This window comes from Phaseolus vulgaris, chromosome 6 (assembly GCF_000499845.2).
Source record: "Phaseolus vulgaris cultivar G19833 chromosome 6, P. vulgaris v2.0, whole genome shotgun sequence".
NCBI classification, from domain to species: domain Eukaryota; kingdom Viridiplantae; phylum Streptophyta; class Magnoliopsida; order Fabales; family Fabaceae; genus Phaseolus; species Phaseolus vulgaris.
In genome coordinates, this window is record NC_023754.2 from 22134723 (window position 1) to 22160858 (window position 26136).

General features: G+C 31.6%; 1 protein-coding gene across 1 annotated transcript; it reads left to right on the plus strand.

Moving 5' to 3' along the window:
- The first annotated feature begins 14231 nt into the window (after nt 1–14231).
- LOC137833522 (ribonuclease 1-like) lies at nt 14232–14856 on the plus strand. Its single transcript, XM_068641865.1, has 2 exons — nt 14232–14348; nt 14437–14856. Exons 1-2 carry the CDS (start codon nt 14232–14234, stop codon nt 14854–14856), a joined length of 537 nt encoding a protein of 178 aa, XP_068497966.1.
- Nucleotides 14857–26136: the final 11280 nt, after the last annotated feature.

The window sequence follows — 26136 nt, forward strand, 5'->3', positions numbered from 1 at the left end:
GCTCGAGAGAGTGACGACCGTTACCATACCCCGGTTAAAGAAAGATGTGACCGAGGCTACTCAAGCCACTAAGATGTCGACCGAGAAGGCCGAGAGGTTGAAGGTCCAGTTGGAGGAGAAGCAGACAGCCTTAAAAGCGCAAGAGGAACTCACGAAGAGCCTTGAGGCGCAACTGAAAGGAGGAGTCGACCGGGAGGAGGCTTTAAAAGCGGAAGTGGCCAAGTGTCACGACTTCATGCTTCGCATTAGCGAAGAATACTTCCGGTTGGGCATCCAACAAGTGGCTTGTCTGCACGGTACGCCACTGGAGGACGACCGCTATGACATTGAGAGAATGGTGGTCGAAGGAAAACTTGTGCCGACCAACCCTGGCGACATTAATGAGGAGGCTGAGGCGGAGACTCCGGGACCACAACCGGACGCCTCGTTCGAAGAATTAATGAATATTTCATAGATAATTGTTGGACCCGGCATGTGGGCATCGTACAATGGTTTTATTTTGAATTGCTGATTGACCGGATTGGTATTTTTGAACCTTGTAAGTAGATTTTATTAAGTTGGATGCCGGCCGAGGCGTAGTTGATTTCGTTAGCAATAATGCGAAAGTTAATCCTGATGCCGAACGAGGCATAAATAATTGCGATTTTGTTAAAGTAATAAGTTAATTCTGATGCCGCACAAGGCATAAATAATTTCTCATTGTTAAAGTAATAAGATAATTCTGGTGCCGAACGAGGCATAAATAATCCTGACTACGTTAAAGTAATGTTAATTCGGATGCCGAATGAGACATAAATAGTCCTGATTACATTAAAGTTAATTCAGATGCCGAACGAGGCATAAATAATCCTGATTACGTGAAAGTAATAAGTTAATTCGGATGTCGAACGAGGCATAAATAATCCTGATTACGTTAATGTTAATTCGGATGCCGAACGAGGCATAAATAATCCTGATGACGTGAAAGTAATAAGTTAATTCGGATGCCGAACGAGGCATAAATAATCCTGATTACGTTAAAGTAATGTTAATTCGGATGCCAAACGAGGCATAAATAACCCTGATTACGTTAAAGTAATATGTTAATTCGGATGCTGAACGAGGCATAAATAATCCTGATTACATTAAAGTTAATTCAGATGCCGAACGAGGCATAAATAGTCTTTATTACTTTAAAGTAATAAGTTAATTCAGATGCCGAACGAGGCATAAATAATCCTTATTACTTTAAAGTAATAAGTTAATTCGGATGCCGAACGAGGCATAAATAACCCTTATTACTTTAAAGTAATAAGTTAATTCAGATGCCGAACGAGGCATAAATAACCCTGATTACGTTAGTAATGTTAATTCGGATGCCGAACGAGGCATAAATAACCCTGATTACGTTAGTAATGTTAATTCGGATGCCGAACGAGGCATAAATTGAGAGTAATAAAAGGAGTAGGAGACTGATTTTAATTTATAGTGCCTCGTTAAAACCTTCTCGGTCGTAAACCCTCCTTAGGGAAAAACCGACCGAGCGAGAAAAGAGTACACTTTTATTAAGTTCAACTGTAATAAAATTTGAGATGCGTGGCATTCCACGTTCTCGGTATGTCCTTCCCAGATAAATGTTCTAAGTAATAGGCTCCACCGGCTGCCGTATCTGCTATGCGGAATGGTTCTTCCCAATTGCTAGAGAACTTGCCTCCTTCCTTCCGGGCGCTGCTCCGCATTCGCCATACTAAGTCGCCTTTGTGGAACAATCTTGGTTTGACTTTGGAGTTGTATCGTCTGGCCGCCCGAATTTTGCATGCTTCCTCTCTAATTCTACACTTGTCCCGAAGTTCGTTGATGAGATCGAGGCCGACCGAGAGGCTTTCCTTGTTTATATCAAGATCAAGGGTTTATCGGCGGAGAGAGGGTTCTCCAATCTCGACGGGGATCATAGCTTCAGTGCCATACGTTAGGCTGTACGGCGTTTCTTGTGTAGTCGTCTGAGGAGTACAGCGATATGCCCATAAGACCTCTAAGAGTTCTTCGGTCCAGTTGCCCTTTGCTGGGCCGAGACGTTTCTTTAGTTCGTTCAAGATGACCTTGTTTGCAGCTTCTGCTTGTCCGTTTGTTTGTGGATGTTCGACTGAACTAGCGATGTGTTTGATGTGGAGCTTCTCGTAAAATTCAGCTAACGTCCGGTCGGTGAATTGCCGACTGTTATCGGTGATGATGATCTGTGGAAGCCCGAAGCGGCAAACGATATTTTTCCATACGAAATTTTGAACATTGCGGGCGGTGATTGCAGTCAGAGGCTCGGCTTCGATCCACTTGGTGAAGTAATCAATGCCGACTAGTAAGAATTTACACTGGCCTTTACCGGGGGCGAAAGGACCAATGATGTCCATACCCCATTGGACGAACGACCAAGGTGATAACATAAAATGGAGTTCCTCAAGTTTTTGATGGGACAAAGTGCCAAACTCTTGGCATTTAAGACATTTTTGGACGAAATTGGTGCAGTCACCTTGGACGGTCGGCCAGTAGTATCCGGCCTGGAATACTTTGGCAGCCATTGTTCGTGCGCCGGAGTGAGTTCCGCAAATTCCTTCGTGCAACTCTTGGACGACATAGGAAGCTTGGTCGGGTGTTAAACATTTAAGGAGTGGTTGGGTATAACCTCGACGATAAAGGTCGTCGCCAATTAAGACAAAACGGGCGGCCTGCAGCTTCATGGTTTTTTCGTCGAGAGGACTACATGTGCCGTCGAGTAAATATTGCTTGATTGGGGTAATCCAAGTAGATTCTGCGTCGGTTGTTAGGCATTCCTGTAGGTCGATGCTTGGGCGTGCAAGCGTAACATGGATGACCGACCTATGCATTCCTTTACACTTCGTGGTTGCTAACCGGGACAAGGCGTCCGCGCGAGTATTGTGATCGCGTCGAACGTGCTGCATAGAAATTTCAGAAAAGGTGCTCATCGATTGTTTGACTAAGTGATAGTATCGCTGTAAAAAGCTTTATCGGACTTCATATTCGTCATTAAGTTGACCGATGACTAGCCTGGAATCACTTTTACAAATTAACTTAGTGATTTCCAATTCTTGAGCGAGGCGTAGACCGACTAAAATGGCTTCATATTCGGCCTGATTGTTTGAAGTTTTGAAGTCGAATTTTAGGGCTTGCTCGATGACAATCTCGCCGGGGCCTTCCAAAACGACTCCAGCGCCGCACAACTTTTCATTGGAGGAGCCGTCCACGTATAGGATCCACGATGAGTGTTCAGTCTCGGCTGAGGAAGGAGTGAGTTCGGCTGCGAAATCAGCAAGAGCTTGCGATTTGATGGCCCCTCGTGGTTGGTACTGAATATGGAATTCGGATAGTTCTATCGTCCATCCGATCATTCGTCCGGCTAAATCTGGTTTAGTGAGAATCTTTACTATGGGGTAATTTGTCCGAACAATAATACGATGATTTTGAAAATACATCCGCATTCGTCGGGTGGTAATAACGAGAGCCATAGCTACTTTTTCGATCGTTTGGTATCGGATTTCGGCGCCATGGAGGGCGCGGCTGACGAAATAAACTGGCCGTTCATCAAAATTAATTTCTTGCACTAAGACTGAACTGACGGCTTCGTGTGAAAGGGCGAGGTAGACTATAATGGGCTCTCGGGCGTCCGGTTTCTGGATGACCGGCGGGGAAGATAGAAAAGTTTTCAATTGGAGGAAAATTTCTTCGCATTCGGTCGACCACTCAAAGCGGGATGCTTTTTTCAATAGTCGGACGATGGGTCTCGTTCGTTCGGCAAGTTTAGGAACAAATCTGGATAGAGCGGTGAGTCGGCCGATAAGTCTCTGAATTTCCTGAATGGAGTTGGGACTTCTCATTTCGGAGATAGCTTTACATTTCTCGGGGTTAGCTTCGATGCCTCTATGAGTTAGCATAAAACCTAAGAACTTCCCCCCCTCAACGCCGAACGCACACTTGTCAGGATTGAGTCGCATCTGGTGTTGGCGAAGGGCCTGAAAAACTTCTTTTAGGTCAGCAGTATGTTGTTTGCATGAGTCGGACTTGACGACAATGTCATCAACATAGACTTCAACATTCCTGCCGATCATGTCGTGGAATACATGGTCCATTAGTCTTTGATAAGTGGCCCCGGCATTTTTGAGTCCGAAGGGCATAACTTCATAGTAGAAATTATTAGAATCAGTCATGAAGGCTGTCTTCTTTCGGTCGGCCGGGTGCATTTGGATTTGATTATAACCTGAATAGGCGTCAAGGAAGCTGAGGATGTGATGTCCGACCGCTCCATCAACGAGACGATCAATGGTAGGTAGAGGGTAAGAGTCTTTTGGGCATGCCTTATTGAGGTCCTTGTAATCAACGCACATTCGCCATTTTCCGTTCGCTTTCTTTACCATAACCACGTTGGTGAGCCATGTGGTGTAATGGGCTTTTCGAATGAATCCAGCTTGTAATAATTTATCCGCTTCGTCACGTGCGGCTTGACGTCGTTCCTCGCCTAGATGTCTTTTCTTTTGAGCTATTGGCCTAGCCTCTTTATACAGTGATAGTCGGTGAGTGATAACCTGTGGGTCTACGCCAGGCATATCAGCGGCCGTCCAGGCGAACAGATCGGCATTTTTAACAAGTGTCGTTCCGATGGCCATTCGGTCGTCCGGTTTCAGCGAAGTGCCGATGTGCGTAGTGTGGCGATCATCGTGAAGCGGGAATGGATGCAAGTCTTCTCCTGCTTCCATACGGGGATCGTCCATACGAGGGTCGAGGTCAACAAGGGCTATCATCTTACGACGGGACATGTGCCGTCCGGAACGCCGAGTGGGGGATCGTCCTCGTTTTTGTGGGACTCGGTCGTCCGGATTGGTTGTGTAGAGTCGTCGAGTTGGCTCACTTTTCAAACTTGCGACATAACATTCTCTAGCGGTTTTTTGATCAACATGGATGGTTGCAATGTCGTTAGTGGCCGAAGGGAATTTCATGGCTAAGTGTGGGGTGGAGATAATGGCTTTTAATCTGTTGATAGACGGTCGGCCGAGCAGGATGTTGTAGGAAGTCTGGGCGTTAACCAACAGATATCGTACGTTTATTGTTTTGTGGAGACCGTCTTCCTCACCAAAGGTTGTATATAAGTCTATATACCCCTTAGTGTCGACCCGTTCACCTGAGAACCCTACAATTTGTTCGTTATAGGGTTGAATATCTGATTCTGGGATGCGCATTTTCTTGAAAATTTCCCAGTATAATATGTCGACTGAGCTACCTTGGTCGACCAAGGTCTTGGCAATTGCGAACTTGTCAATTTCTACAGTGATTACCATAGGGTCGTCCTGGGCTGGATCTATAGCTGTAAAGTCATCGTCAGTGAAGGTGATCGGAGGTATGTGTGGACGCCTCCTTGTGGTAGCATGAGCGGACTGGATGTCCCAGAGATGTTTCTTTCGGGCGGAATTTGAGCACCCGCCACCGGCAAAGCCCCCGGCTATATAATTTGCTTCGTGGTTCGGTTCGCCCAAGTTAACGAGTCCAGCAATCATGTTGATGACTTCGTGGACTCGTTGGCGAGGGCGAGTGTTTCGGTCGGGACTTGTGCTGCCGGCGCGTGTACGCCGAACGGGGCTTTCACTGCGTTTCCGCGAAGCCTGGTTATGGTCGGTTCGGCGTTTGTAATCGTTACGGTATGACCGGTTGACACCACGAGATGGACGGTCGGTACTCCGTGGTGGGGATCTTGAATTTCTTGTCCTCTTAACGAACTGCCTCAAATGACCAGCCTGGATGAGCTCTTCGATTTTGTCCTTCAACGCCTGACATCCTTTGGTCGTGTGGCCGAAGTTTCGATGGTATTGACAATGCTTAGCGGTGTCTGCATTCGGTGGCATTTGATATTGCTTCAATATCGGGATTAAGTCTGTTTGTAGTGCTTCATCTAGGGCTCGTCCCCTCGGCACAGTTAAGGGGGTGTAACTGTTAAACCTGGGGATTCGGCCTCCTCTGCTCCGGTCGGACCTTGGAGTGGTTGATGAGCATATATTTATTCACACTCACTAGCCTTATTCATAGATTATTGGACTATAATAATAAATAAATCCATTGTTTTAATTAATATTCTTATAATTGGGTTTATTTGGGCCTTAACTATTATTATTGTTAATTTTGTCTTTTTAGAGTAAATTATCCAGAGGAAGCATCTACCTTTGTGAATGGGCCAAATATGCAAAAGTCCAAGTTGCTTCTTGAACCAAAATAGAAAAATATTCTGAGGAGAAGAAAGAGAAAATAAAAGCTACAAGATTCCAGAAACAGAATTGGAAGCAAATCTTCTGCAAAATAAAAAGAATTATGGAAAGTAAAACTGTTTACAAAATCTAAACTGCAATATTTTCCCAAGATCCTTGGAGCAGAAAAGCCTATAAAAGGACACAAGCATCAAGGAGAAAAGAGAGAGCTTTATAGGGTTTTCTTAGTTTATTTTCTTCTTAGTAATTCTTTTGTTTTGCCTCCGCATGGAAGGCTAAGTCTTTTTGGTTGATTCTTTTGTAATTCCCCATTGAGTTCTGAGGTTTTGTTCAATAAAAGTTTCGATTTTTAATTCTCTATAGCAGTTGTTTTTATTGTCTAATCTCCTGGAAAACTGGTTTTTGTGAGAGGTTGTACTTGAACGCATGATTGAGAGTCTTCCTTATCTTGAACTTTGGTTTCTTAGTTAGTTCACATTGTTCTAATTAATTTCTTGGGCGCATGATTCAAGGGAGAGGAGGTAAGCATTCCCATGGAGTATACGCATGGAACAAAGTGGGTATTGATTAAACCAGTAGACGCATGCTTTACTGGTGAGTTTCAGTTGAATCAGATCGGCGCATGTTCAATCTGGTTTAGCTCTGTTAGAGGATTGAGAAAAGATTAATCTTTAGAGAACCTGTGAAGAATTCAATGGTGGAAGAACTTGGGATCAACCGCTTTTTATTTGTTATTTTAATCTTTTTTATATTTTCTGCACAACTATCTCAAACCCCCTTTTTATCTTTATTGTTATTGCTAACTTTTATTGCTTGCAGATAGATTTTAAACCCTGATCAACTGATTTTACTATTGGATTCGTTTGGGAGACGACTTGGGGACATTTGTCCACAATTATACTATCATATCTCTAGTGTTAGACAAGTCTACGCTAGAATCATATTAATTTGATAGCAAAACGACAGCTATCAAATTTGGCGCCGTTGCCGGGGAATCCAATTTGATTTTGGTTATCAGGTTTTTCTTTCTTATCTGCATAATTTTTTTTTCCTAATTTTTTTCTGCATATTTAACCTGTGTTCTCTTCCTTTTAGTTTTTATTTATTTATTATAGCAATAAAAAAACGAAAAAAAAATAAAAATCTAATATTTAGGATATCTCTTCCCTTTATTTTATTTTGATTTGTTTTTATTTTCTTTCTATATATCTTTTATCTTTATTTTGTTTTTATTTTCTTTCTATATATCTTTTATCTTTATTTTGTTTTGATTTGTTTTTATTTTCTTTCTTTATATTTTTATCTTTATTTTGTTTTGATTTAATTTATTTTCTTTCTTTATATCTTTTATCTTTATTTTATTTTTATTTTATTTTATTTATCTCATATATCTTTTATCTTTACTATTTTTTTATTTTATTCCTTTATATCTTTTATCTCTATCTTATTTTGTCTTTATTTTATATATTTTATGTTTTTAGTTATTTCTTTTGTTTTGTTTTGTCATCTTTATTTATTTCTATTTTTGTTTTTGTTTACTGTTTTTATTTTCTATATTTTATTTATTTTTACATAATATTTTTTCTTTTTTTTTCTCTCTAACTTTTTTTTAAAGCATTAAGTGTAGCATTTGCATTAGTTTTTATTTTTATAGGATTTTGCATTTAGGGTAGACACTTCAGTTGCTACTCTTTAAGTTTTTAAATTGAAAGCAATTTAGGGAAGACTCTGGCTAGGAAAGACTTGGTTTTTAAGTTTGTCCGCTTGTGACTCACCTCTCTTTCCTGGGAGTTTACTTGGTTTGCTTTTCAATTAAAAAAAAAAAGTTTGCTCTGAGGCGTCTAATAGGTGTTGGTGTCCATTACATATCTCCCATGTTTTCAATTCTAAAATGGAACGGAAATTAGCTGAACAAATTTACAATTATGATAATCATTGTGAGTCATATTTGCAGCAATCTTCACAGTTTTATAAGCAGCTTTTACAACATTGTGAACCCTACTTTCAACAGCCTCAAAATTATAATTCATATTATCCACAATGTGAGCAGCCTTTGCAGCAATGTGAACCCTACTTTCAACCGCCTCAACATTATAATTCATATTATCAACAATATGAACAGCCTCTACAGCAATGTGAACCTCACTTTTAGTAGCCTCAACGTTATAATCCATATTGTCAACCGTCTTATGAGCAACCTCAACAGCAACCATATTATCAGCAATACTATTTTGATGAAAGTCAAACATCTTTTCAACCATTTGTGCAAACTGATAATACTCCTCGTAATCTTGAAGAACCAACTTTAGAGGAGTTGATGAGGAAAATGACGGAGAGTAACACAAAATTTCAAGAATGGACGGCTGAAAAATTTGCAATTCAAAAGGAAGAACCAAGGAAAATAAAGGAGGTCAACATGAAATATGATCAAGAATGGGCGGCTAACAAAATTGCAATTCCAAAGGAAGAACCAACTTTAGAAGAGTTGATGAGGCAAATGACGGAGATTAACATAAAATTTCAAGAATGGGCAGATGAAAAAATTCAAGAGGCTGATGTTGTAGCAAGAAGAGAGAAAACTGATCAAATGATTGGAGAGATTGCAAATTATGTTCAAGAGATGAAATCACCTCGTGATCCAGATATAACTCTTGATCCAGGCATTGAAGCACCTACCTCTGCCATAGACACTCTCGAAAAGAAGTGGGGCATATCAACTGTTTTTAAAGCTAATCTGAATGATTTGCATGAAGCTGAGCTGGCTGAACCTAAGATTGTTACACCATTGACTGCTATTGTCCAACCTCTACTGATGGAGGAGAAATCATTGCTAAATCATGAGGGATTAAAAGTTGTGACATGTGAAGATCATTTAGTGCATCACATAAACACTAAGGATGAAAATGTACTTGAGTTTCTAGGAGTTTAATAGCGAGACCTCTCCATTTGTCAGGAAGTGGTGTGGTGATAATTTCGTCTGTAAAAGGATGACCCCTTTTACTTGACTTTCTTTCGACTGTTTCAGCTCTGGAAGCAGGATTGGTATTGGCCGGTGTAGGTATGCGAGAGGCGGTTCGGTCGGCCATATGGGATTGGCCTTCTCGTTCGGGATTATCGACCTGTTGTTGGAGTCGTGCATTCTGCTCTCTTAATAAGGCGATTTCTTCTTCTTGGCGGCGTCTATCTTCTTCAGGTTGACGATGGTCTTCCATCCCCTTTTGTCGCAGTTCCTCCATCTGAGCTTGGAGGGTTTGAATCATAGTAATCTGTTCTGCCATAGCGTCGTTGTTGTTTCTTGTCGCAACCATTATAGCTTCAAAAATTGAAGATTTGCCTTGGCCCCACGGTGGGCACCAATTGTACTTGAGTGGAGAGATGGGGCCCAGGCACGGTCGGTTGATGTAGTATAGTTGCTGACGTGTCGATCTTCTTCTCTTTCGGTCGGTCGCTCCTTCTTGGTGTCTCCTTCGGTCGGGCGGGGGAGGGTACCTGCGAAGGCACTCCGACGCTCAAGTAAGTATGAGATTCTAAGTGTGTTTTAGTAAGTGAATAAAAAACGTACCTTTCTCTGGCTTGAGCACATATTTATAGGATTGCCTAATGGGCTTTCTATCCCTTGGGCTCAGGGTGGTTGTGGATAGGTCTTGCCAATCGTGCTCCGGAATGCCCGGGGAACATATCTTCTTTAAACGCGTATTCCTTATTCTTCGGAGGTGTATCTTAACCACTTTAGCTTTGTCACACATGCCTCACATTTATTATGGGTTCGGTCGGTCGGCCACGTTCGTCCGGTGCCTACCGATACATAAATTATTATGTAGTAATTACTATTTTAGAAAGATTATAATTTACAAGTTAATTTATCAAAATTTAGTATAATTAGAAATTATGAAATGATAATAATATTATAGTTTAAGTTACAGTCTTAACTAATAGTTTAAGTTACATTTTTAAATAAAAAGAGTTACGTTCTTATGAGTTATAGTTTATTGAATATTCAATTTTTATTTAAAACAATTGTTGAATGGAAGATTAATGCAAAATAACAGAGTAGATAATTGATGTATGTTATACTGATACGAGGTGTTACAATATCAATTTTAAATTTATGTTGTTAATTTCAATCATTATTATAGATAAAAAAAATAACTAAATTAACTACATTAAAATTCATATTAATACAATTTCAAGTTATTTAGAATTTTAATGTATGTTAGTGACATTTAATTTCATCCAATCATTTCTTCTCACTGTATTTTTATTTCGTGCTTTAATGTATTGTCTTAGGTTTATTTACTCCAAATGCAATTAACTAAACATGTCATTTAACTTGTAGGATATTTCATATATGAGATAAATTAAGTTTAATATTTTTTTACATTTTCCATATAATGTTGAAAAACATAATTAAAATTTAAAAATCACATCTTTATTTGTTTTCATATTTAAACTATTTTTCATCTTGTAAGAAGGCATTAAAGTAAAGTAAATGTAAAAACTATATAGAATTAATATATATATATATATATATATATATATAATCTCATTCAAGATTTATTTTCTCATCGACATCATAAATTTTGCTTATATTTTATTTTATAGAAATAATAAAATAACTTATCTCACAAGAGTAATACACTACAAGAAATTTGTTATTCACATACCGGTTATTACATACAAATTCAAATTCATATGTAAAGTGAGCATTACATACGGATTTTACATACGAATTTGGATTTAGGTCCATATGTAAAGTAAGTGTTACATACCGATTTTTACATGCAGATCCAGATTCGTATGTAAAGTAAGTGTTACATACCGATTTTTACATACGGGTCCAGATCCATATATAAAGTGAACGTTACATATGGATTTTTACATACGAATTTAAATTCGTATAGTTCTTTATGGGAATTAAAAGCAATGAACAAACGAAAATAAAAATGAAAATATAAAAGAAGGTTATAGGGAATTGAAACAATTTTAATATTTATTATGTTGTTATAATTAAATTAGAAAATTAATTTGAGTTTAATTATTTTTAAAATTTAATTAAACAAAAATTTATAATATTAAAATTAAATATATATATATATATAAATATTAGTATCAATAATAATATTTCATATTGATCGTCTCTATCTAAATTCAATTAGAATAATAACATTTTTTTTCTAATTGGGCCATATGTGTTGCGGCCCATTAAAAAACTAAAAATAAAATTAGGTGTTGCATGAAGCGTATGAAGCGAAAATAATTATTACGGATTGTATCCGTATATATATAAAGTATTACATACATAATATTTTTAATAATTGTAATAATAATAATATTGATATTAATGATAATATTGATATTAGTATTAATAATAACAATATTAATATTAATAATATCATTAATATTAATGATAATATTAATATTAATATTAATAATAATAATATTATTAATAATAATAATAAGTATAATAAAAATTATAATATAACAAAAGAACTTGTATAGTGTTGTTCACTAAACTATAAATCCAACAAAAGATTTGTATAAAGTATAATGTATTTTAAATTAAAACTTAAAAATTCATAAAATACATATATGCATACACATATTTACAAAAGAAAAAGATAAAATAAAGTTTTTATTATCCTTTAGATATTGTTTCTACACTTGTTTTTATATATTTTTGTCAATTCACAGTATAAACAAGATATTCAAAAATGAGTTATTGAAATAAATTTTCAACATAAGAAAAGTATATAAAAAAAAAGACACTTTAATCAACAGATCTCAATCATTCACCAACGAACAACAACAATATAGATCTTACATGGATTTATACATTAATATCAACTAACGTCTTTCAGAATACTAATATTAGTCTATCATATGCTAAGATTTGATTAAATACAACTTAGATTTACAATTGAACCTAAGAGAATGGACCAAGGTAATTTCATTACAGTCCAAATCGTGCATCTACATATGGTCACCGTGTGTAAAACTTCCCCCTTAGCTTCTTATCACCTGATATCATAATTTATGTGACTTAAATCATTAGTGAAGTAAGAGGATCTTTGTTACAACATAATTGTCGATACTTAAGTAATACATAAATAAAATAATAGTCCACATATAATCTCAAACATGTGACCACAAATTCATATTCTTATCGAATTTTCATATAAAGTACACAATTTTTTTTTTAAAAAACATAATCAATTAAATATACAACTTCACATCTAAATCGTATATCCTAAGATTCTATCAAAGCATAAATAATTTTCCTTACCTGCAATGTCTATCTTCAAAACAAATTTACTAATTCAAACATTAAAGTTATACAAAATTTGGGTACCCATAACACGAATCCAAACATAACAAAAATTCAGTATAAGGTTGATCAAGTTCATATAATCATTTTTATCAATGGATCCCACCAAGACTGATGACAAAATCATTAAAAGCAGAAGATGACAAAGATTCTATTGAGTAAATATAAACTTACTCTTTTGAAAATCTGATCAGATAGGAATGATCTTTCACTGCTTAATTACATTACATTCTAAAACACTACAAGAAAATAATTAAATATAAACTAATTTTAGAGACCAAAATAATTAGTCACTATATTGACTAAATTATAAATAATTTTATAAATTAAAAAAATATTGGTATCTAAAATAGTTTATATTATTAATAAAAATTTATAAAGTGGTATCTAACCATTAGCTACCAAGGTTTTAACTACTAGATGCTAGGGGATATCCTGGTCTTGCTACTTGTGGAGGTATTTTTCGTGGGAGTATGGAGGAATTTATTGGAGCTTTCTCTGCGTTTCTTGAAGTTCAAACTGTTTTACTGAGTTTTATGGGGTTATACATGTTATGGAGGAAGCTTAAAAGATGAGGCTTACTGATGTCTAGCTAGAATGTGATTCTGCTTTGGTTTGTGTTGCGTTTACTGATAGGACCAATGTTCCTTGGATGCTTCGTAATCAATGAAATACTTGTCTTAATTACTGTGGAAAAATCAGGTTAAAGATTACTCATATTTTTCGTGAAGGGGATGCATGTGCTGATAAGTTGGCTAATTTATGATTTATTCATAGAAAATCTTTTCATTGGTATAATATACTACCATCTAGTCTGTTCTTAGAATTCTTTATGAATAGGTATAGTCTACCTATGTATCGTTTTTGTTAATATATGGATTTTGGTCTAATCCTTCAATATTTTTGTATTTTTTTTCTTTTTTAATAATATTTTTTTTCATGCGATGACAAATGATTGTTGTTACTTGAGGTATCAACATAACTGAGATGTCAAATTGCATAGTAATGTCTAACATGAAAGCTTTTATTTAAAAGTAAAAACTACTAACTACTTTATATTCTAAATTAGTATCTATCCGTCTTCTAGAGACTAATTTAGAATATAAAATATTAGTGACTAAAATCTTGATAGTTAATTTAGATATCAATTTAAAAATTATTTTATAAATTTTTATTATTAATAGAATCACTCTATATATCAATAATTTTTTAGTCTAAAATAATATATAATTTAGTTAATATGGTGACTAATTATTTTTTTTTTCTTCTAAATTTGATTGCTATTAAATAAAAATATTTTTATAATTATTATTTTGTATTGTTTTAGCACTATTAAAAGTAGATTTAATTATCTTGAAATATAGTTACTAATTAGAAGAGTTTTAAAATGAAAGTGATTAATTAAGGTCTACGTTCAATATTAAAGTTGATATGCTTCAATAAATCTGTTTGTCTTCCTATAATCTCAGTTCCTATAAATATCATTTAACTTCTCAACTTCTAAATCAAACTAATTCATGATATTTAGTCTTCACTTCAATATCATGTCTATACTTTTTGTTTTCTCTCTCTTTCTTCTCCTAAATGTACCCAAGTCGTGTATTGCTGAAAAAGATTACGAGTTTTTCATGTTAGCTCAACAATGGCCAAAAGGCTATTGTAATAGGATGGGTGTTCAGTGTAAATCGAGACCAAATAAATTCACTATTCATGGACTATGGCCACAAGGATTGAATGGTCAATTATTAACTAATTGCGACGCTTCCAGCAGTCTTAGTCACGATGTGAGTATATTTCAATTTGTTATGGTTAGAATGAAGTTATTTTATATGCTATAATGTTTAATGTTTGCCCTGTTTTGTATTTATCTAGGATATAAAAACCGTGGAAAAACAACTTTATTCGAATTGGCCAAGTTTAATTGGCAGGGATTTTGACTTTTGGTCTAGTGAGTGGAAGAAGCATGGAACATGTTCAGAGAAAGAGTTTTCAAAACTAGAATATTTCGAGACAGCGTTGCATAATCATGCTCAAAACGACCTAATGGGTATCCTTAAAAGGGCAAATATTGTCCCAAATAAAAAACAACTTTATAATATAAGTTCTGTTGTTGCTGCAGTTCACCAACACACTCAGCATCAGCCTCATCTTGTTTGCTATTTCGATGCACTACGAAATGTTAGCGCTCTTTATGAAATAGGTATTTGTTATGAGGAGGATGGAAAATCATACAAAAATTGTTTGGATCCTCATGGCACTTGTTATGGCACTGAATTAATATACCCAAAATGATGTATTTGTTTATGCACCAATGATAATAAAGGCAATACAAGGATTCATTTTCCTTTAATTCTTGTTTGTGTGATGTGTGATGTGGTTACGCTCTTAGATATGGATTTTAAATACATATATACAAATAAAGAACCATAAATAATATAATATCATAATATCTTTGATTGAATTGATTATGACATACTGGAATTGGATTAGTTCACTCATATAATTAAGATAGTAGATTTTTTATGTACTTAAAATTGAAAAATAAACATTCAAAGGTGAGGTAACAAATACTTCATTACATGACTATGTGAGAATTACATACAATAAAAATTGTAAAGGAGGAATTCAATGTAATAACAATTTAAATTGATAAATAAAAATGTAAATATCTGAAAAATAAATGCAAATTAAACTTGATTAATACTTATTATATCAAGTCATTTAACACTATATAAAAAAAATAATATTATCTATGGATTTTCATCTACGAATTCAAATTTTGAATTTGTAGGTAAATTCAACCTTACTTATCTATATTATCTACAAATTATTATCCACAAATTTATATTAAAAAATAAATTTAATAATATTATTAATAAAAATATTTTTATTAACAATATTAATAACTAAAAATATAAATAATTTTAATAGTTTTAAAATCTTAATAATATACATAATATTAATCATAGTAGTTATATACATAATATTAAAAATATTATTATAATATAAATAATTATAAAATTATAATTAATATTTATAAATAATAATAATAAATAATAATAATCATAACTAATATATATATATATGCTAACATTATAAAATTAATAATATTAATATAATATCATGAATAAGATAAATAACATTAATAATAATATTATTAATACTATTAATGACATTAATAATAGTATTAATAACAATAATATTAATAATATTAATTTTTTTATTAATATTATTGATAATATTAATAATTTATCTATACTTACTATATATAAAGGGGATTCCCCTCTTAACTGCTCTTGATTTTTTTTTTCTATTTTATCCTTATATTAATATTTAATTTTATTATTGTATTATGGTCATTGTGTCATTTCTTATTCCCCTCTTAACTACTCTTAATTTTTTTTCCATTTTATCCTTACTTAATAATTTATTGTATTAATTTATTTTGGTTATTTGGACATTTTATAATTTTAAAAATTAATAAAATAATTTTTTAATTTATTTTATTTGTTATTATTTAACTGGAAAGTGGAGAGAATAGAGAGAGTTGAGAGATTGATTAGTTACTTTTCTGTTTTAAATCTTCTTCTCTATTAAATAAAAAATTAAAGATATTTGTAATATTTTGTGGATCACGGAAAGTTTTTAAATTGATATTTTTTTTATTAAATTGATTTAAGAAACAGATTTTATGATTCTCCACTACACATAACCCACATATCCTACTTTCCACTTTTTCTCTCCTAGGTACCTACTTCCCACTTTCTCTCTCCACTACTCTTTATCTCATTTTAATGTTATTAAGAGAAATTGTTTTTGAAAAATAAAAAAATACTAAAGAAATAAAAAATGCGGATACACAGTCACGTACGTTAGTGCGTGCCTGTGTTCCGCTAGTACCTATAAAGAAAATTCTCCATTATAACTGTTTCTTTTTCTCTTTTTGGTATTCACTTTTTTCTTTTCACTCACAATATACTGTTGCATTCATTCTTCTTATATTATTAGGTAAATTCCTCCACCTTAGAACCTATGATATGCATCCAGTTTTTTTAAAATTACCATTCAATTTATTAAAAAAAAATACATTTAAAAAAATCAAATTCGAAATAGAATTAAAAAAATGATAAAATATATTGTATATTATGTATTATAGCTCTTTTTAGTAAACTGAAATACACATATAACAATGATAAAATAAATAAATAAATGTGAATACACATGTTAATATTTAAAAAAATACAAATACACATAAATTTACGATGAATTAAAATATTATAATATGATTTTATAGTTCATTTTAATAAATACAAGTACACATATAATAATGATAAAACTAAAAAATGCAGATATACAGTTTGATATTTAAAAAAAAATACAAAAACACATAAATTTATGATGAATTAGAATGTTTGAGTATGAGTTTATAATTCATTTTAATAAATACAAATACATATATAATAATGATAAAAATAAAAAATATGAATACATAATAATGATAAAAATAAAAAATATGGATACATAATGATAATAATAAAAGATACACACTAATAGCAAAAATAAAAAATACAGATACACAATAATGGTAGAAATAAAATATTGGATACATTATATTAATAAAAAAATATTGATATACATTAAAAACAAAAATAAAAAAATGCGGATATACAGGTGCAACGCTTATTCCCGCTAGTATATTAATACTATTTAGAATATTAATAATATTTAATATTGATCATTATAATAATAAATATAATAATAATCATCATAACATGACAACAAAGATCATGACTTCGAGTCCCACCCGCTACAGTTTATTTCTAATATTAATTAATAATCATTGTAATAACATATGTAACAATTTTTCAATAATAATCCTAAAAATGAAAATAAATAATATTTGAAAATAATAAACAAATTCAAATAATAATTTAAAATTTAAAAATAAAATTGATGAATTATCATGGATTTACTCAGATATTAAAGTTATGGAGTTAGTAGGTAACTCTCGTGTCAGTTACCACATACACTCGAAGATAAATTACCTACGGATTTTGGATAAGCTAAGAGTTAGTTAACAATCACCTAGTTTATTTTCTAAAATCTAGTTTATATGTTATCAAATAATTTATCAACTAGTTTTTTTCAAACGGATCAAATATCTAGAATGTGTTAGATGATAATCTCTAATAAAACATATTTAATACAATTTTTTCAAAAAGCATTTTCTTTTACGTGTCATCTTATATTTATTTGGAATTTTGTAAATTTTATATATTTGAATTAGGATTTTCTTGTATAATGGTTTTGCACAAATTTAAATAATTAGCATGCGTAAAAACACACATATATAAACAATCATTACATTTATTATTTATATTTATTAATTATATTGTATTTACTATTTCAACTAATCATTTTAAATAAATCAAGAAATACTAGTTGAAGTTAATAAAATATATATAACTTTTTTTTTTCATTTATATATGTCACAGTTAATCAATGTAAACTAATTAATAATTAAATGAATGCTAAAAGAAACAGTTAATCAATGTAAACTAATTAATAATTAAATGAATGCTAAAAGAAACAGTTAATCAATGTAAACTAATTAATAATTAAATGAATGCTAAAAGAAACAGTTAATCAATGTAAACTAATTAATAATTAGATGAATGCTAAAAGAAATAATGATGGTAGAGTTCACAAAAAAGCGACGCAAAGAGTAAAAAAAAAAGACTATTCCTGAGACTAGTGTGGACTTAACATCCCAATAGAAATGGAAACTAATGTTTTGATGGCTATGCATTAGAGAGAACCTCCAATTAGACACAAATTTACAAGGTAGTATCGACTAAGCCTACATAAAGAAAAATATATTATTTAACTATAACGTAGGTTTGAAGGATACTAAAATGACTATAAAATTAAATAATTATTAAGAAGTGGAATTTAAGTCTTTCCACCCACTTATATACTATAAAATGGTCATAATATCTATATATAGTCTCGTGCGTGAGACTATATATTATGTGTGGGTTATGACTCACCTTAAACCGTTTTCTTGGCATAATTGGGAGGTTACTTGTCACACTTAATTGCAATCAAAGGGAGGTTACTCACCACAATTAATTGTAATCAAATGGAGGTTTCTTACTACAATTAATTGTCATTAAAGGAAGGTTAATTACCATTAATTGTCTTTATTATTGTTGTCTCCTATAACCACTATATATAGTGGCTTCCTTCAAACAATGTAACACACAAAAACAGCAACACACATTTCTGGTATCATTTCTTTAGTTGAAATTATTACGCTTCCGCACACGATATCCCTACATTATGAGTGGTCCGATAACAAGTGACTTGATAAGCCCAATAAACAATTGTTAGGATAGACTCAAAATGATCCTGATATCAACTTAGAAGGTAAGGTTTACACCCACTTATATAACTCTTTTTGTCTTCTTATAATCTCAGTTCCTATAAATATCATTTAACTTCTCCACTTCTAAATCAAACTGATTCATGATATTTAGTCTTCACTTCAATATCATGTCTGTGCTTTTTGTTTTCTCTCTCTTTCTTCTCCTAAATGTACCCAATTCCTGTATTGCTCAAAAAAATTACAGTTCTTTCGTTTTAATTCAACAATGGCCAAAAGGCTTTTGTAGAATGATAGGTGGATTCTGTACAATGAAACCAAATAAATTCACTATTTATGGACTATGGCCACTGCGACCGAATGGTCGACCAATAAAGTATTGCAACACTGACAGCAATCTTAGTGAAGATGTGAGTATATTTCAATTTGTTATGGTTAGAATGAGTTTATTTTATATGCTTTAATGTTTAATGTTGGCCCTGTTTTGTATTTATATAGGATATAAAACCCTTGGAAAAACAACTTTCTTCGAATTGGCCAAGTTTAGGTGGCTTAGATTTTGCAGTTTGGTACGGTCAGTGGAAGGTGCATGGAACATGTTCAGAGAACGAGTTTACAAAACTAGAATATTTCCAGCTGGCGTTGGATAATTATGCTCAAAACGATCTACGGGATATCCTTAAAAAGGCAAATATTGTCCCAGATGAACAAAAACACTATAATAGAAGTTCTGTTGTTGCTGCAGTTCATCAACACACTCAGCATGATCCTCAACTTGTTTGCTATTTCGATTCAGTACGAAATGTCAGCGTTCTTTATCAAATAGCTATCTGTTATGCGGACGATGGAAAATCATACAAAAATTGTGTGTCTGATTTTATTGGCAATTGTTCTGGCACACAATTATTAATAGACCCAAAATGATGTATGAATTTATGCACCAATAATATTTAATAAATACAAGGATTCATTTTCACCAGGGCTGCGCTGGCCTGGGAACGTTACAGCATTATTGAGTAGGCTTTGGTTATTTCGGATGCTGCACAATTGGCATGGCTTTCGTTATTTAAGAACATTAAAATTGAGATTTCATATATTTTGGTTTAGAAACACAAATTCCATTTATATAATCAAACTTATGTAATTATATTCTTTTATATTAGTTTATATTTACCAACTAGTTTAACATTTTTTATCCGATAAATTAGTTTACCAACTCAAAACTTATATAAGATAAGCTAAGAGTTTGTTAACTATCACCTAGTTTATTATCTAAAAGCTAGTTTATCTGCTATCAAATAATTTATCAACTAGTTTTTATCTGGAATAAGTTAGATGATAATTTCTAATAAAACATATTTATTACAAATTTTTCAAAATATATTTTTTTGTTACGTGTCATCTTATGTTTAGTTGGAATTAAATTTATTTTTGAATTTTATATTGAAATGGATCAAATTTTGATTTATATATTTGAATTAGGATTTTCTTTAATGGTTCTAGACAAATTTAAATAATTACCGTAAAGACATATATATAAACAATCATTACATTTATTATTTATATTTATTAATTGTATTGTATTTACTCTTTCAAATCATTTTAAATAAATCAATAAATACTAGTTGAAGTTAATAAAGTATATATAATTTTTTTTTCATTTTTTCATTTATATGTCACACGTTCAATCAATGCAAACTAATTAAAAATTAAATGAAAAACGAGAGGGTATAAGTAGGGATGGCAAAGCGGGGCGGGCCATGCGGGCTGGCCCGCATGTAAAAAACGCAAGGCGGGGCTAACCTTTTCAACCCGCATTAGCCCGCAGCCCGTGCAGGCCAGCAGCAGGGCGGGCTGGCCCGCTAACCCGCAAGAAAAAAAAGTGTCATTTTTTTAATGTGTGCAGATTATAATTACGAAAAAATGGATGAAAGTTCTTCTAAGGCGACATCCAATGTTATTGAAATGGAAGAATGTCAATAATGTTTATGTTTAATGTTTTTTAATTAATGTTTATGTTTATGTTTAATGTTTTAGAATTAGGTATGTTTAATGTTTTGGAAGTGAAAGAATAGTGATATTTGATATTTATTTTAATGTTTAATTTTTTGATGTTTGACTATGTTTGAAAAGGAAGAATTTTTTTTTTGGATTTGATAGTAATAAATATATAGGTTTAATTTGACAATTTTTTAAGAACAAAATGTAAAAAAAAAATATTTAATTTATAAAAAAAAAAAAAACGCGGGCCAACTCTTATGCGGGACGGGTCGGAAATTCTAATCCGCAATAACTTTGCGGGGCGGACCAACCTGCCCCGTATTTTTGCGGGCCAAGTGCGGGGCGGGCTGGCCCGCTTTGCCACCCCTAGGTATAAGGATATAAATAATAAAAAAGTAATTATTGTTTTTTTTATACTTTCAAAATGACAATTTTTTATAATTTATGACATTAATAAAACAATTGAGGAAGTATTATTTTGTAGTGTAATATTTAACTACACGAGTTAAATACTATTTTATAAACTAAAAACTTATTGATACATAAAACAATTCTATATTTTAGTTATACAAGGTGTTATAATATTAATTTTAATTTTATTATTGTTAATTTTAATTATTATTATAGATAAAAAAAAATTAACTACATTAAAAGGCTATTAATACAATTTCTAGTTATTTAGAATTTTAATGTATGTTAGTGACATTTAATTTCATCCAAACATTTTTTCCCACTATATTTTTATTTCGCGCTTTAATGTATTGTCTTAGGTTTATATATTTACTCCAAATGCAATTAAATGAACAATTAAATTATATTTGCCATTTAACTTGTAGGATATTTCATATATGAGATAAATTAAGTTTAATATTTTTTTACACTGTGCATATAATGTTGAAAATTATAAGTAAAATTTAAACATGACATCTTTATTTGTTTTCATATTTAAACTATTTTTCATATTGTAAGAAGACATTAATGTAAAGTAAATGTACAAACTATATAGAATTACTATATATATAATATCTCATTAAATTTGTTTTCTTATTTTAATTGAGATATAAATTTTCTTATATTTTTATAGTTGTTGTTATGTTATTAAATTTAAAATAATTTTAGCGTAAGCTATCTAATCAGTGCTAGAATATTTTGTTAGATAGATAATATTGTGATCATATGACTCCAATTCATCTCCCAACGAATTCAATAGTAAAATCAATAAATCAATATTCATAATCTATTTGCAAACAAGAAAAGTTAGCAAAAACAATAAAGTTAGAAATAAAAATAAAAATAAGGAGAGTTGAGATGGTTGTGCAGAAGAATAAAGTAGAGATTACAAAATAGTAAAAAATGCTTGTTGACTCCCAAATCATCTATCATAAGATTCTATCAAGGCATAAATAGTTTCCCTTGACTACAATGTCTATCTTCAAAGAAAATTTTCAAATTCAAATATAAAAGTTATATAAACTTATATATGTTTATATATATAGGTTGTATTTGAGTAAGTGACCATAAAATAAAAGAGAGAAGAATTTATGGAAAACTAAAGGATTGAAAGCATTTTTAAATTTAAAAAATGCTTAGATTAAAAATAGTTGAGAGTTTAAATATTTAGCCGTCATTAATGACATTATTGGTAGGGGTGACAATGCAAGATGAGCCTTATGGGCCTGTTCGCAACCCACTATAGAAAACGCAGGACAAACTCACTATTTGGCCTACCAATCGCTTAGAATTGTCTCGCATAACTCGCACGACCTAGGGGTGGGGGCCACCAGCCCACGTAAAAATAAAAAGTTTTTTTTTTCAGCACCCCATCAAATATCTTCTTGTACCCCCATCATTTCTCGAAATCGAATTTTGAAAGTCAAAATAGTTTTTCTAGATTTTGAAGGTAAAATAATTGTTTTGAAAAGGTTATTATCAAATTTCTTTTGTATCTTCAAAATTTTCATTTATGGATTTTAGTTTTATATTATGGAAACTAATGAGGTGCATGAAAAAATTTGATGGGATGCAGAAAAAACATCATAATAAAAAAAATACAATTTTTTCTTACGCGAATCAACTCTTATGCGGGACAAGTCAACAAATTCAACTCACATCACTTTTGCGGGACGTTCCATCCCGTATTGTTACCCCTAATTATCATATATTAGAATAATTAAATAGGATGCAAAATTAAACAGGTATATTTTCATGATTACCATTATTATATAAAAACAAACAATATTTATTACAAATTTAACATATGTCATTACAAAAAATTCTTTAATAAAAACTAATTTTAAAGAACAAAATAATTAATCAATGTATTGACTAAATTAGAGATCATTTCATAAACAAAAAAATTATTGATATATGATGGTAGTCCTTTGGTTAAATTGATTAAGCTTGTTGTTGTGAATGAATTATTAATTGTATTTGTATTTATTTATTGTATCAATACACTGTATTGTATTGTCAGACTACTCTAGTTACTGAGTTTTATTTTATGGGTTATACATGCTATGGAGGAAGCTCAAAAGATGGAGCTTACTAATGTCTGGCTGAAATGTGATTCTGTTTTGGTTTGTGTTGCGTTTACTGCTAGAACAAATGTTTATTGGATCCTTCGTAATCAATGAAATATTTGTCTTAACTACTGTGGGAAAATTAAGTTTGGGGTTACTCATAATTTTTGTGAAGGGAATGCATGTGTTGATAAGTTGGCTAATTTATGATTTATTCATAGATAATCTTTTCATTGGTATAATAGGTTTTCATCTAGTTTATTCTTAGAATTCTTTATGAATAGGTATAGTCTACCCATGTATCTTGTTTTTGTTAACATATGAGTTTTGGTCTAATCCCCCCATATTTTTGTAATTTTTTTAATAATACTTTTTTCATGTGATGACAAATGATTGTTGTTACTTAATGTGTTAGACTAATTGAGATCTCAAGTTGCATAGTGATGCCTAACATGAAAGCTTTTATTTAAAATAGAGTAGTTTCTATTAGTAACAAAAAATTATAAAATAGTTTTTAAATTGGTATCTAATCACTTCAAGAAAATCATGAAATAGAAACTAAATTTTAGAGACAAAAAATAATTAGTTGTTATAGTGACTAAATTAGAGACCATTTTAGAGACTAAAATTTTTTTGGTTTCTTGTTGCTAATTAGACACCAATTTAAAAACCATTTAACAATAATATAAACTAATTTAAAAATCAAATTTTTTTAGTCTTTAAATTAATCTCTAATTTAGTCGTTATAACAACTAATTCTTTTTTGTGACTAACAATAATTTCCATTTCATGATTTTCTTATAGTGTTAACTATTAACTACGAAAGTTTTAACTACTAACTATCTTATATTCTAAATTCTTATAGTTATTATTTTGAATTGTTCAAAACTATAGAAAGTATATTTAATTATCCTTTAATGAAAACAGTTTTAAAATGAATGTCATTAATTAAGGTATGCATGTAATATTAGAGTCGATGTGCTTCAACAACTCTTTTGTATTCTTACCATCTCACCTCCTATAAATATCCTTTAACTTCTCCGGTTCTAAATCAAACTAATTCATGAAATTTAGTCTTCACTATCATGTCTATGCTTTTTGTTTTCTCTCTCTTTCTTCTCCTAGGTGTACCAAATTCTGTATTGCTGAAAAAAATTACACATCTTTCATGTTCGTTCAACAATGGCCTGAAGGCTTTTGTGAATACCAAGTGATAGTTGGTGGAAAGCGAAAATGCAAATCGAGACCACATAAATTCACTATTCATGGACTATGGCCACAATCGAATGGTCAATCAATTAGTGGTTGCAACGTTACCAGCGATCTTACTGAGCATGTGAGTATATTTCAATTTGTTATGGTGAGAATGAGTTTATTTTATATGCTATAATGTTTAATGTTTGCTCTGTTTTGTATTTATCTAGGATATACATTCCATTAAAGGGAAACTTACTAAAAAGTGGCCAAATTTAATTGGTACGGATTTGAAGTTTTGGCAATTTGAGTGGACGAAGCATGGATCATGTTCAGAGAATGAGTTCCCAAAACTAGAATATTTCCAGCTGGGGTTGGATAATTATGCTAAAAACAACCTAATGGATATCCTTACAAAGGCAGCTATTGTCCCAAATGAAACCCACCTTTATGATACAACTGCTGTTCTTAGTGCAGTTCACCAACACACGAACCATGATGCTCAACTTGCTTGTTATGTGGATCCAACACACAATGCCAGCGCTCTTTATCAAATAGCTCTTTGTTATTCGGATGATGGAAAAACACACATAAACTGTCCCAATTCTCATGGCACTTGTCGTAAACAGTTAATGTACCCAAAACCAAAATGATGTATCAATTTATGTACCAATAATATTTAATAAATACACTACAAGTATTTATTTTCGTTTCAATTTTTTTGTTGTGTAATGTGGTTGCGCTCTTAGATATGAATTTTAAATATATATATATATATATATATATATATACTACACGGAAAAAAACTGATAGAAAGTTATTTAATGAGATTAATTCAGAAATTAATTTAATTAATGATTTTTTTTTTAATTTTGTTTAAGTTCATTATAAATATTAGCAGAAACACATGTGCTATTGTATCGGTGCATTCACTTTTTTATTTTTTATCATTTATATATAGTTATATTTAATATTAAAAATTAAATAAAAGATGTCAATTAAATCAAATAATAAGGTGAGATAAAAATTATAATTTTTAAGAGATGAAGATATGGAAAAAAAATTATTTCAAATGTTTCTACGCCTAATAAATTGTCTCGTTCTATGTTTGACAATCAACTCCACATTCACACATTCAGTTTTTTTAAAACTATTTTCAATTAATTATAAAAACAATTAGTTGTTTAGTAAATATTTAAAAAAATAAATAAATGACTGAAATGTCAAAAAAACCTGCCCCTCTACCTCTCTTTCAATTCAAAATCGTTGTATACAAAATGTTTTAGAAAAAATAGGAAATGACACAATATGTACATGATAATAAAATAAAACCAAATATTGATATAAGAATAAAATAAGAAAAGAATTGAGAGCGGTTAAAAAGGGGAGTTCCCTTTATATATAAGTATAGATTTATTCTAAAATAAAAAAATTTGTAAAAAATAATTTTAAGAGTGTTTCATGTGTATATTT